The 13,395-nt window shown below is 56.8% G+C and overlaps 4 protein-coding genes across 4 annotated transcripts; all 4 read right to left on the bottom strand.

The window, feature by feature from the left end:
* Positions 1-618: 618 nt before the first annotated feature.
* On the bottom strand, positions 619-1,581 carry CH63R_02115 (Alkaline phytoceramidase; the record flags this gene model as incomplete). Its single annotated transcript, XM_018297090.1, has 3 exons — positions 619-1,271; positions 1,345-1,418; positions 1,496-1,581. 3 exons carry the CDS (start codon positions 1,579-1,581, stop codon positions 619-621), a joined length of 813 nt encoding a protein of 270 aa, XP_018161906.1.
* A 735-nt stretch (positions 1,582-2,316) lies between these two features.
* Positions 2,317-2,700, bottom strand: CH63R_02114 (HypE protein; the record flags this gene model as incomplete). Its single annotated transcript, XM_018297089.1, has 1 exon — positions 2,317-2,700. The coding sequence occupies one exon, from the start codon at positions 2,698-2,700 to the stop codon at positions 2,317-2,319; it is 384 nt and encodes a 127-aa protein (XP_018161905.1).
* Positions 2,701-3,341: 641 nt separating this feature from the next.
* Positions 3,342-4,739, bottom strand: CH63R_02113 (Peroxidase; the record flags this gene model as incomplete). The annotated part of the gene is made up of 3 exons (XM_018297088.1): positions 3,342-3,575; positions 3,661-4,077; positions 4,158-4,739. 3 exons carry the CDS (start codon positions 4,737-4,739, stop codon positions 3,342-3,344), a joined length of 1,233 nt encoding a protein of 410 aa, XP_018161904.1.
* Positions 4,740-7,711: 2,972 nt separating this feature from the next.
* CH63R_02112 (S1 RNA binding domain-containing protein) lies at positions 7,712-13,133 on the bottom strand (the record flags this gene model as incomplete). The annotated part of the gene is made up of 3 exons (XM_018297087.1): positions 7,712-8,242; positions 8,297-12,676; positions 12,732-13,133. 3 exons carry the CDS (start codon positions 13,131-13,133, stop codon positions 7,712-7,714), a joined length of 5,313 nt encoding a protein of 1,770 aa, XP_018161903.1.
* Between the last annotated feature and the right edge of the window lie 262 nt (positions 13,134-13,395).

The following is a 13,395-nucleotide window of genomic DNA, read 5'->3' as shown; positions in this document are numbered from 1 at the left end:
TGACAAGGGGGGTTACCAAGTACATAGTTCGAATCCAACGGATCAGCTCAACGATTTGCAACCTGTTTATTAGGTCTACGTTGTTCTTTAGTTATGGGAGGGATGTCTTAACGCAATAAGTGCCAAACTGAACTTTGTTCACAGTCAAAGGTGCTGCTGAGTCTGGCCCTGATACTCTCCCTGTTCCACATGAGAAGGCTAAGCAAGACAGTGCATACACCATAATGACTCGACTCAAGGCAATCCCATCCTATTTCCTGCTCTCTTTCGAGCGAGGGGGCGTGCAGGATCCCCAATTTCTGCTGCACCACAAATGGGTTCTGATGCGCGGCGCCTGAGAGGCCTGGTCCTGGCCTGGCGGCGTCAGGGTATCATGGTCTATTGGATATCAGGAATTATGGTCTCCCAGCTTTTAGTCTTTCAAAATCTCTGTGTCTCCGATGCGGATGGCCTCATACGCCGGAATCGTCTGCTGAGCCACCGCACACATGCCTTCGAAAACCATCCATCCACCGGACGCCGCTTCCAACCCCTGGGGCCCGGCCAAAGCCACCATCATTGCTTCTACACAACGGCTCCAACACACGCGTCGTGACATCCCGTTTTTGTTTTGTTTTTCTACTGCGCCTTCTTCGCATTGTCCATAGACTGGTCGTCGGACGTCAGCTCCCTGATTAGCCTCATGTACCAGCTCGCGCCGAAGGCGGTGAAGATGTGCCACCAGCCGTGCAGCTCCAGCAGCCATGCGAGCGGCAGGCCGAGGCTCCTCCGCGCGGCCCTCAGCTCGGCGCAGTACTCGAGGTCAATGTGCCACAGCGTGAAGCCGAGGATCAGGACGGCGCAGGCCTTGGCGAACTGCGCCATCAGCCGCCTCTGCTCCGGTTTGGACCAGCGGCCCGTTCCGTAGACGATGAAGAGCGTCCGCGGCCAGACAAAGGTCAGCAGGCCCGTGAAGGTCATGACATGGATGAAGATGTCGCCGGAGCGGACGTAGATGGTGGCCATGGCGGCGATGCCGAGCCACAGGATCGTGGCGACGGCGGCGCCGACGGCGCGCGACTGGCGGAAGACGTAAAGCGGCTGGACCAGCGACCCGGCGAGCACGAGCATGGAGAGGTCGTCAAGCAGCTGAGTCTCCTGGTGCATGGTGCCGTGGAAGACGCCGGAGAAGATGCCCACGAGGATCAGGCCGATGGACTGGATGTCGAGGGTCCTGTACCATGGGACTGCGGCCTTGGCATTGGCGCGCGGGTACTTGAGCGCGAGGTAGACTGCAGGACAGGTGAGCATTGGCGTGTACTGAGGGATGGAAGGGTCCCAAATCTCAAGAGACTGGCAACTCACTGTAGGTAGCATTGGAGAGACAGTTGATGAACTCGGCGATGTAGCGCGTCAAGAGGTAATCTTCTTCGCAGAAGCTGAGGGCTCCGTGTCAGCAAGAAGGCGTGCTCGATCCAATCGGCGGGTTCCGAGGAGTAGGATCCCTCCCGCTTACTTTGCCTTGCTGGTCGGGTAGCCCCAGATGCCATCGCCGGCAGTTGGATCGCTCGCGAAGCGGAGGGTCTGATGCTTGTGGCTCATGGCGCCGGCGTGTTCTTTTTTTGGTTCGGAGGGCGGCTCCCTTCTCGGTGAGGTTCTGATTGCGGGCAAGAGAAGACGCGCGTGCGAGGATTGAGAGACGCGAATGAGATTTTTTCCGTCGGGGCGATGAAGATCGGAGTGCCGGGACCAATCGAGCCCGATGCACACGTCTTGCTTGAGTCGTGTGGTGTGGGCGTGTGGGATGTGAGTTTGTGAACCTGTGTGTCAATGAAAATGATCTCAACCTCGTCTATTTGGCCTTTCGATCGTTCGTCCGGTCTCTCTGCACCCTTTTGAACTGGAATGGAAAAGATGACAGAACGTCGCTTGCCGCGAAGCGAGAAAAAGGGAAAAGAATGGGGCCTCGGCAGGAAAGGGGGGGCAATGGATCACGTAACCCTGCAAGACACCCGGGGTTTCCACTTAATGGGTCTCGGTCCGCATCCCCGCGGAGACCGGATCCGGGACGGAAGCGGGTTCTAGACCCACCGGCCATGTCCAGGCCGAGCAAGGTCTCTCTGCATCTGCATCTCAGTCACCATCAATGCGGTCGGACCGGATGTAAGTTCCGCTGAGTAATTTCTTGACGAGAAAACAACAACGACTCTGGAACTGGATTCCTTGTGATCACTGTTTACAAGGAGAGTGTTCTAAGCTCACGTGTCAGCATCTCATCTCTCAACCCGCCGTGCCATGCCTACGCGTCTGCTTACCTGGACCGAAAATAGGCATGGGTCAGTCGTCCCTGCGCGTCTCAAAGGATTCGCCAATCTTCATGACCCGCATTCTCTCCCTGTTCAAGAACTGCGCAATATCCTTCCGCAGCCTCTCCTCGATCTCGCCATTGTTCGTCGCCGCGAAGAACGCCTGCGCCGCCTCCTCGTCCCGGAACGCAACCTCCACCACGGCGTCGCACTCGTCCCCCGACTTGTTGCCGACGAGCACGTTGGGCTCTCCATCCGGTGACCGCTCGATGTAGCGCCGCGCGTGCAGCGATGGGAAGAGGGAGCCCGTAAGCTCCCGCGTGAGAGGTATGTGGATGTACTCGTAGTGGTCTCGGAACTCGGCGTGCGTGATGCCGTCCTTGCGGTAGAGGAAGAGGAGGAGGCGGTAAGTCATGGTTGCTGATGGTCGCCGCTCGAGTCAAGTGGAGCTCTAGGGTGGAACTACGAGGAACTGATAAAACAACATAACAAGCCGACGGAATGGCGGGGTTGTCTTGTGGTCTTGTACGAAGAGAAAACTCTAATCTGATATGGCTATTGAGTCTTCATTACAGCCAGAGCCCCGGTCCGAGCGTTGTTCGTCTCGATTCCGAACTTCCGATGATCCCGGCACGAATGATCCATAAAATCGACTGGGATACAGGACCACGACGCCCGGCAGACCATGTGAACAGATGACATGTCCCAGCCTCATACCTGTTAATTTATAGCTGGTGTTGCGAACAACTGCTAATGATAAGCGGAACCCGGCAACCTGGGAAGTTCCACTCATTGGCTTTCCTTGGCTTCTGTGCTGTAAGTCAAGGACGTTAATGTGTAAAAGCTGTTTGTACCGAAAAATATATAACCATTGAACCCGTCATCTGTCTGAACGTGACGACGCTACATATACAAAGTCGGGCCGGGTCACAACCCAGTTTCGGAATCTCCTACTATGGAGCTCCTCCCCCCCCCCCCACCCCCCTCTCAATTATCATTACCCTAAATAAATCATCACCAATACTGTCCGTACTCTCGAGCGCCTCCAGAAACCCTTTAGTTGTTGACGGGGGGCACCTCGACGGAGGCGGGGTCGCCCTTCTCAATATCCTGGGCGACCTTCTTGGCGGCACCCTTGTTGCCGACGCTGTTGAGCCACTTGTCGAGCTTGAACTGGTCGAGGATGCGGAAACCCTTGATCGCCGGCGGGAGGACCTTGGTGCACTCGACCAGCTGGTTGATGTTGTCGACGCCCAACAGCGAGAGGCGGATGTACTCACGGGCGTAGTCCTGTCGGGATTCATCGTCAGTACTTTTTGCAACAAGCGAATTGGTCTAAACTCAGCGTCGAGAGAAGAGGGGGGGGAGGGCTTACCTCGTTCCAGTGGTCCTGGCCGCCGCGTCCGGCAAAGTCTTGGAACTCCTTGGCAGTCTCCGGGTGCTGCGAGATGGCGATGTCGCTGGGGAACTTGAAAACTCTGGGGGGGGAGTTGGTGCTGAGCGTCTCCTTGTAGTAGAGCACGTCCCAAACGCCCGGGGTGCTATCCTGGGGGTCGCCGGCGCGCGTCGTGTTGACAAAGTTCTGCTGGCTGGTCGTGTGTGCGCCGAGCAGGGCGACGAGGCCATGCGGGCCGATGGTCTTGTCGCGGAAGAGCTGGATCAGCTGGTCGGCCGGCTGGAACGGGCTCGGCAAGAGACCGCGGGGCGCCCCCACGGCGCTGTCCTTACGGCCGACGTAGGTCTTGATGCGCGGGCCGAGGGGGCAGACGACGGTGGCGACGTTGGCACCCATCTGAACCAGATATGTGAGCACGACGAAAAAGATGAAGTGTTGCGCACGTAATATGACAACAAGGCCGTCCCGTAACATACCTGGATAAAGTCACCCATGCCGATGTTCCAACCCATAGAAAGGTACTTGCCGCGGAGCTCGATGAACTTGGCGGCGACCTCCTGCAGGCCGCGGTTCTCGAAGCGGTCGATCTCGCCCGGTGCGAGCAGAATGCTGCCGTCGGCGCCGCCGCCCTGGGAGGCCGTGGCCTTGGACCAAGTGCCGGCGTCGTGGAAGCCGAGGCGCACGGCGGCGCGCGCCAGGCCAGTGCAACGGCCTGACTTGCCTGCCATGAACTGGTACATGTCGTCGGCGACGTAGCGCCAGACGCAGCACGTGTCCTTCTTGCACTTGTCCGAGGTCAAGTCAGGCACCTTGAGGATGTAGCGGTCGTTAGACTCCGGGTCCCCCTTGCCCTGGAGGATCCTCTTGACGTCTTTGCCGACGGCGGTGAGCTGGCGGTCCTGGAGGGAGATGAGGTCTCCGAGGAGCTCGTTCGAGTCGCCCCTATCGCTCGCGCGGGCCTTGATATCTTCAATCTGCTGGCCCATGCCGGGGTAGGCCATGGCCCCGGGGACGGCGGCCAGGGCCATGGAGGTGGCGAGGAGAGAGGTGAGATGCATTGTGATGATGCGAGTGAGTTTACAAGCGAACGTATGTATGAAAAAAAGCAAAGTGAGAGAATGCTTCACAAGAAGTGAGTGGAAACGACACAGAAGATCGTGTGAAAGAAGGGAAAGGGAGAGGGAGAGGCTAGCCCGATGAAGGGGAGTTCAAGACCGGACTGAGAAGAGGGAAAATGGTCGCCTTATATCATACCACGAGAGCCTTGCTGGGAAAACTCCCATCACGATCTGAGTTTCCAGGAACTAGCGTTGTTGGACTTCCAAGAGAACTCTCGGACGTTTACCCACGCAAATTCTCTCGCCATCGTAGCGTGCATGACTCCTACAGGACGAGATCATCGTACCTGAGCCTTAACCAATACCGACCATTCTTAGTCAGATCCACGACACCAGTACTATGGAGAGGGGGCGACCATGTGTGAAGGATGGGGGAATGCCTCGACGGGACTTCAGGGTGTCAGAGAACATGACCAGAAGCACATGGACTAGAGACTTGCGTTGGCCCTATGCTTGGGACATGGAAGTCACCCTTATCGACCAGGCTAGCCAAGAGGGCATCAGCAGATGTTCAGCGACAAGAATTCGCCCAGGCGGTCGAGGTCTGACTGTGCAGGTGTTGGGAGACAGATGTGCGGACAGAAAATCCATGCGCCGGAGCTGCAATGCAGGCTAAACCGGGTCTAACAATAGCCTTGCAATACCAAGGGGAGCCAGGCATGGATGGACCGAATGCGATGTACGGCGCTCCGACTTGGGTTCCGTGGTCCCGCTTCGCCGCCCGGCCGTGTCATGGTGCGTACTCTTGCCGGCGACAGGGGGGGCTGGGGGTGAGGAGGAGAAGTCTCGTATCGCGTACCACTCAGCACATTAGCAGACGCCACGCCAAGGTCTCGGGCGGGGGATTGGACGACGAGCATTTAAGCTTCTTGCCTTGGTGTTCGGCGCCACCAAGGTCTAGTGCGAAAGGGGAAATAGACAGTGTCCGGGGACAGATAATGGAGGGACGGTGAAGGTGAGGGCTCAGGTGTATTGCTGTGGTGCCCCTTCCGCCAGACTGTGCAGCTGGTGTGCCCAAGCAAGGAGTAGACCAGGCCAGTCAGTCAGACATACAGCTTCAAGCGGCCGTTGCGGCGTTGCGGCGTTGCGGCGTTACCTGGGTTGCCACCAACGGTGCAGCCATCGTGAGAATCGCGTGGAGTTTCTCCCATCCATTGGCCGCAATTCCCCGTGTTTGGCTTCTCTCTGCCCACACACGTTCGGTGTGTCACCTCGTTTCCCCTCCCGTCTGTTACCGTCGAGCGCCGCAAATGCGATGCGCTGGCAGGTTCGTTTTGCTTGCTGACCATGGCTCAACACCCGATTGGAACGAAGTGAGTCCATCCGAGGTGGATGACAAGCATCCGATGGTTGTCGATCAGCGACCCGGCGTGCCTCACAGCCATGCTGGTCGGTGCTCGGATGGAAAAGTCAGTCCTGTACATATACGAGCGCCCGCATACGCCCATGGCAACGCGCTTTGTAGCCTCCCTTCCTCTCTCTCTCTCTCTCTCTCTCTCTCATTCTTCCTCGCGTGTCGCTGGCCGCGGGGAGCACGGGACAGGGCAAGGTCAGCCGCCACGAGTCTGTGTTTCTGCCCCGTGCTGTCCTTCTGCAAGCTGCGAAAGGAGTCGTGTTGACATCGGACGGGAAGCTTCCCCTGCGGCCCCTCGAGACGCAGGTACCGCTGCTGGCGGGCGATGCGCGCCCCGACCAGTCTGGTTTCTCCGCCGACCCGGTCTTGGAGGAGTCTATTTTTTCACGGCGATCAAACCGTTGGTTGAGCTATGGTCGTCTCAAAGGACCCTACACGAGAGGGTGCAGATCAAGGGTGCAGATCAAAGAGAAAGACTGTCTGCTACCACGAGCTCGTGTTGGGTTGGATGATTTGTTTTAGTTGTGAGAAGAAAAGCAAGAATACCAGTTCAGCAGCAGCAAAGCATGACAGCAGCCCACATGAGGAACAGAGAAACAAAACATGCGTCCCAACTCGGTCAAGGGCAGCCTCTGTTCAGGTGTGGCGCCCGACAAACCAGCCCCGCGCCGTTGTTTACTTGCTCTTCTCATTCTTAGGTCATCGTATCACACTAGCCCTTCCTGTACTCCCACTCATCGCCGCTTTGTGATCCTTTCAATGGGAGAGTAAAGTGAGCATGACCTGTTCTCATGCCGAAAGCTGCAGTTGGCTATTCATCGCACCTGTTGTGAGAGCACACTCGGCGGCCGTCTGCGTATCGACACGTATGGACACGCCTGCAGACGCGAATGTCAGGTATGCTGCGGGATGAAGCGAAGGGCCAGGGTAAACGAGGCCAAACGCTAAACCCCTTTTCTAATGCCAAGTAGCGCCGTCTCTTCATCTCATTTCATTCAAAAAAATTCACTTTTTTGAGTTCAATCCGCCTGGGACTTTTGCCTGATAGACAGGTGACGTTTGGCCTGTCCAAGACAAAAGCTCGCCTATGACTGACTGTCTGTCTCGAACCTCAGGAGATATACGGCACGGCCGAGACTCGGGGTTCCTTCCCCCACCGGAACCGCTTCGAAGTGAGATCAAGAGGCAATTTGGATCCCGGCGACGATCTCGGGAAACTGCATCAATCACTGCTCGTCACCCAACCCACGACACTAACCTCGATTCGGCGATGCAGGTGAGTGAGTTACAGGTGAAGGTCGAGAAGGCTCTATTGGTTTCTTGCAGATGCAGGAAGTAAATCCTCGTATTGTTCCGTTGCAAAGATTTGATATTAGCACACAAAGAAAAGGAAAAAAAGAAAAGAGGCGCATCTCGGGCTAGCCCGAGGACAAAAATGGAGAACGATCGATGAGCTTTTGGCCCTCCTCCCCTCCCATGCAGACTGATTTTTTTTTCATTACCTCCCAGAAAAGACTTTTCCCATTTTGATTGTTGGCTGATAACATCCCCAGAAGTCTTACTCCTCGTCGTCCTCCTCGGCGGCGCCCTTCTTGGCCTTTGCCGCTGTAACCCACTCCTGTGCCTTGGCCATCACCTTGTCCCGGCCCTTAGGGCTCAGCTTCTGCTCCCACTCAGCCCACCGCTTGAACCACTTCATCGCCTTCTTGGGCTTCAGACCCTTGGCCTTGGCGCCCCTCTCAAAAACGTCCCGGATCGCCGTCGCGTCCGGCTCTGCCGCCGAGATCTCGAGGTCCGCCAGCTGGTTCCACAGATCGAACCGCTTCGGCCACGTCGCGAGGATCGTCTCGAACGTCGTCCGGCCGCGCTCGGCGTCGCCGTTGGGCGACTTGAACTCGAGAGCGCCGAAGCTGGCCATCAGCTGCGCCGTGTGTCGCTCCTCCAGTGCCTGGGTGGCACGCGGCAGGAGCGCGCGAGCCCTGTCGGGCTCGTTCATCGTCACGTGCAGGAAGTGAGCGTAGTTCTCCCAGACCTTGGGCGACTTTGACTTGAACTTGGCCACGAGTGACTGGAAGACATCATCTGCTTGCTGTTGGGTGTGTTAGTGACAATTCGTTCAACTGCTTGTGGTTGATATGCATACCTTGAGCTTTCCGGACTGGATGTAGATGCTGGCCAGACGCTCGTGGACCTCTTGTTCATCGTTGTACTGGCAAGCACGCTTGAAAACCTCCTCGGTGGACGCCTTGGTGCCGTAAGCGACCTCCAAGTTGAGGTAGGCGATCCACACGTTGAGCTTTTCCATCTGCTCGCGGATGTTGATGGTCTTGATGGCGCGCTCCGCAATCTCACGTGCCTTGGCCAGCTCGCTGACCTTCATCTGCAAAGCCATGTACTGGATCCAGAGTTGGGACGAGTCGGGCTCTCCCAAGAGGAGACGCTCGTAGTCGGTGGCGGTTTGGGGTCCGTGGGCGTCGAGGTCGGCGGTGCGGTCAACTTGGATCCCGCTCTGCTTCTTCTCCTTCTTCTCCGTCGCCGTCGGCTTCTTCGTCTTGCTTGTTGACTCGCCATCCGATTCGTCGAATGCGTCACCCGTCCAGTCATACTTGCCAGCGCTCAAGCCCTTGCCAGTGGCTGCTTTGTCCTCCATCTCGACATCACTGTCGTCTTCTTCCTCCTCCTCCTCTTCGTCATCCTCGTCCTCATCCGAGTCGTCAAAGTTGTCTGTTCCACTGATGGTGAGCTGGACACCACCATCTCCCATCTCAACGTCGGAATCCTCATCGCTGGCCAGTTCAGCACCTCCTTCGACATCCTCCATATCGCTGTCCTCGTCGAAGTGGCTAGGCTTGAGACTGAAAGTGATGCGTTTTCTCTCGTCATCTACAGACAGGATCTTAGCCTTCACCACGTCGCCCTCGCTGTAAAGCCTACGAGCATCCTCCACGGGCTTCTCGGCCATCTCGCTGCGATGGCACAGACCGCTGACATTGTGAGAGTTGTCGACGACAATGAAGGCACCAAACTCCTCAACCTTGCGAACCTTGCCGGTGACGATCTGTCCCTCCTTGATGTCTTTATACGTCACAGGGGGTGTGTAGTCGTTCTCGACGACGGAAGCCTTGAGACTCAGCTCGACCTGGTTGATTGCTGTGTCGACGTTGATGACACGGCCCTTGACTAGCTGATCAACCTGGAAGTTGCCCTTCCAGTCCTTGATATAACGGTCCGAGAGGTTGCCGATCTTGACATAGGCGGAGACAGTGCCTCCGAGCTGCACAAAAACGCCCTTATCGGTCACGTTCTTCACGAAACCCCTAATAATGTCACCCGAGGAGATCTGAGGCAGCTTGGTGATTTCACGATCGGCAACAGGGGAGGTGGAGCTGAGAATGCGAGACGGGCGGGTAGAAAGCCTGAGTCTCTTGTTGCTCTTGTCCACCTCGACCACTGAGACGCGGATAATCTCGCCCTTGGTGTACTTGAGAGTGTTGGCTTCGTCGTAGTTGTCGCAAAGATCGACCAGATGGACAGGGCCAGAGACGGAATCGCTGAGCTTGACCATGACAGAACGATCATTGACCTTGGTGACTCTGCCGGGAAGGGTCATGTTCTTCTTCAACGAGTCCCACGTAACCTCGCTAGAGCCTGTGGAGGAACGAGAAGACAGGTCTAGGTGTCCCTTGTCGGCATCGACGGATAAGACGCGGACCTTGAGAGCAGATCCCACGGGGAAGTACTTCTCGAGGTTTCCGGCGTGAGACAAGTCGTCCGAGACGTCCATGATGCTGATTCTGCCACGGACAGTAGGCGACAAGTTGACCCACAAGCAGTTCTTGCCGTGGTTGTTAACGAAGGCGACGTGCGAAGAGCCAACCTCGATCTTGTCGTATGAAAGCAGCTCGACCTCCTTGGCCTTGATGTCACTCGCCTTTGCGGTGAACTCGATCAGCGAGTGGGTAGAACGATGAGAGAATGGCAGGAAGCGGTAGTTTTTGGAGTCGTGGATGCCAATGGCGCGGACACGAATGATCTCGTTTGCCTTGACCTGCTGCAGGGGGTTCTTGAGGTTCTTGATGTTCTCCCACGCGTCGAAGAACTGCGAAACGTCGATACGGCCCTGGATGTTGTCCGCAACCTTGACGTTCAACTGGGTGTTCTTGATAGACATAACCTTGGCGTTCAGTATCGTGCCAAGAGCGATATCGTTGATGGTCTTGATGCTGTCGTCGACGGAGTTCACGGCAGACTCGGGCGCGATCGGTGCGGGCTCGTCGGCGGATGCAGGGGCAACAATGATGCGGTTCTGTTCGGGGTTGGAAGACACAATCTTGACCTCGATGCTCTGGTGCTTGCGCATGCCGAAGGCCGGCTTCTCCTGCGCATCCTTGGGCAACTTAGCCTTGGGCAGGATGCCGGTAAGGCTGCCGCCAAACTGGACGTAGACGGCGAAGGGACCAATCTCACGGACGTAGGCCGGAACAACAGCACCGACAGTAACGTCCTCAGCGCTCGACAGCAGTGTGCCCTTTTTGCTGGCCTCAGCAAAGCTGGGTTTCTGGGTGAGAATGACTGCGCGACGGCGCTCGTTCTTGTCAAGCACGACGAGGTCCGACAATAAGTTTCCAACGTTGATGCGCTTCCAAGCAGCCTGAGTCTTGCTGGCAGACTTATCTGACAAATGACCGGTGCGGATAATGGCCTTGAGGCCGCTCTCCTCAAGATCAACAAAGACTTCATCCTCCGTCTTCTGGCTGACCTTGGCGGACACAATATCGCCAATCTTCAGAGCCTTGAGTGCTGCTTGCTTGTCCAGGCCAAATGCTGAGGGGTCCTTGCAAGAAACAACCATCCTGCGTTCCTCGGGGTTGACATCAAGGACGTGGACACTGACAACCTGGCCGACGCGGAAGTGCTCCTTGGGATCCTTAATGTAGGCCTCGCTCATCTGGGACAGGGGCAGGAAACCCCTTACGTCTCCGAAGAACTCGAGTTGTGCGCCAGCGGCGGTGAAGCCAGTGATGGTTCCAGGTGTCTGCATGCCGACCTCGGCATCGTCGTAGTTCTTGACAATGGGCGCATCCGAGTTCACCAGGGTCTTCTTGAGCGTCAGGCGGAGCTGGCGCTTGCGAGGGCGCACTGAGAGAACTCTCGCCTTGACGGTGATTCCCTCTCTGAACTTCTTTTCCGGGTGCTGAAGCTTAACGTCGGCAAGGTGCGATTCGTGAACGTAACCAGTGATGCCCTCGGCCAGCTTGACGATCAGACCACTGACGCCGTTCTCGCCGACAATGACCTTTTCGATCTTGCCAGAGACAACCTCTCCCACGGGAACGTCCTCGAGGCGGATGAAGGGCTGATCAAGAATGTTCTGCTCGAATGACAGCAGGAACATGCCATCCAGCGAGCTGTAGCCAACGACTCTACCGCGATGCGTAGAGCCGACCTTATGGGGGCCACTCGTTTCGTAAAGCGCATCAACCTTGCCGTCCTTGACGCGAGAAATGTGCACGAAGCCAGCAATGCCGGGAACGCCAGTGTCTACGTAGAGACCAATCTCAGGCTCGACTTTGCGGACAGTGCACTTCTCGACAAACGAGGCGATGGGAAGTATATCAAGAGGAGCCTTGGCTCTGCTGCCCTTGCCCGATGACTTTGGCTGCAAGCCGACAATGTGCGGCAGCAGAGAGATACCGAGCTTGGGCTCGCGCGCAGCAGGGAAGTTGCAAATGATTCTTGCCTTGACTCTGGTGCCGACGGTGTACTTGGCCTCGAGGTCGACATTGTCAGGACCAACACCAGAGTGGATGAGGTCAGCAGTGACGGGCAGGTGACCAAGCAACTTGCCCTGGATACCTCTCGAGGTAACCTCAGTGAGCAGGACGTCGGCCAGGGATCCGGGCAAGAAAGAGTTGATTGTCGGGGCGGTCGATGCAACAAGCGATGTGTTGCCGAGCTTGAGAGGGTCGGTCGACAGCTGGACAACGATTCCAGTCACGCTCTTGACAACACAAAGACAGACGGCACCAGGCCGCAGGCTGGCTTCGTCCATATCGGGGCCGACTTCCTTCTTGGGGAGGAAGCCCTTCAGATCTCCCTCGATTCCCAGATCCATCTCGTAACCATGGTCCTGGACACTGGCGATCGAGGCCATGAGTGTAGTATGCGCAACGACGTCGTCGCCGGTGATGCCAGCGTTGGCCTCTGCGGGTCGGAGCGAAAGTTCGATTCGGCGCTTGGCTTTGCCCGGGCCCGACTCGTCTGCTGTCGACAGCACGTGTGTGCGGACGTACTGGCCGATCTTGAACATGGACTTCAAGTCGATTCCCTCGTCGTCCTCCTCTTCGTCGTCATCGCTCTCCTCGTCGGCGGCGTTAAGGTCCTTTTCGAGTTTTGAGTTTGTCGTGTCTGAGATTGAGGCGATCGAAACATGTCCTGTGAGATTGTTGGGCAGTGCAATCGTGAGCTGGACAGTGTCGATATGAGTGATTTGACCGAGGACCAGAGAGCCCTTCACAAGTCGCTGTTCACTTCTGTCAGTAGCAGTTCCCCAGCCAGCAAGCCGGGCTTCGTCTCACCTTGAAGTTGAGACCCTCAATCTTGACAGCATCTTCATCTCTTGCGGGCTTGACATCCTTGGTGTCCTTGGCTTTCCTTCTCTTCTCCTTCTTTGCCTTGCTCTTCACGTTAGGGTCGAACAGCTCGGCCTCCTCCTTGGCAGCGTCGGCCTTCGCCTCCATGGTGATCTGCTTCTGCTCGAGCGGCGTGAGAATGCTTCCACCGCCACGAGGGAACAAGGGCTCTTCATCTTTGAGCAGTGCCGAGACGGCGGGAGCCTTCAGCGCAGGAGCATCTGCAGTCGCCGTCGTCCGGTCCTTGGTGGGAGTGTCGCGCTTCGAGGGTCGGGACACCTTCGAGGCCTTTGCCGACTTTGATGGAGGAGTACCCCCGGGGGCATCCTTTCGCTTGAGAGAGCTCATGTTTATTGTTGCGCCCAAAAAACCAGGTCGCAATTGCTTGCAACAGTTCCGGACTCGATGTTATAGAGGAGCAGGTTCAGAAAAAAAGACCCAGGGACCTTTTTGCGACTGCTCCACCGAAACATTTTTTTTCCAATGTCGGGCGGGATACAGGCCGATAAGAGATAAGGATGAACTGTAGCTTATCGTAATCGGAGATGTGGGGCCAGAGTCACATTGCTCACTCTTCCCCCGAATGTCATGCCGCCGCCTCTGTCCTCCG

This window comes from Colletotrichum higginsianum, chromosome 2 (assembly GCF_001672515.1).
Source record: "Colletotrichum higginsianum IMI 349063 chromosome 2, whole genome shotgun sequence".
NCBI lineage: Eukaryota > Fungi > Ascomycota > Sordariomycetes > Glomerellales > Glomerellaceae > Colletotrichum > Colletotrichum higginsianum.
The sequence above is the reverse complement of the archived record's forward strand: the minus strand, read 5'-3'. Positions and strand labels throughout refer to the sequence as shown.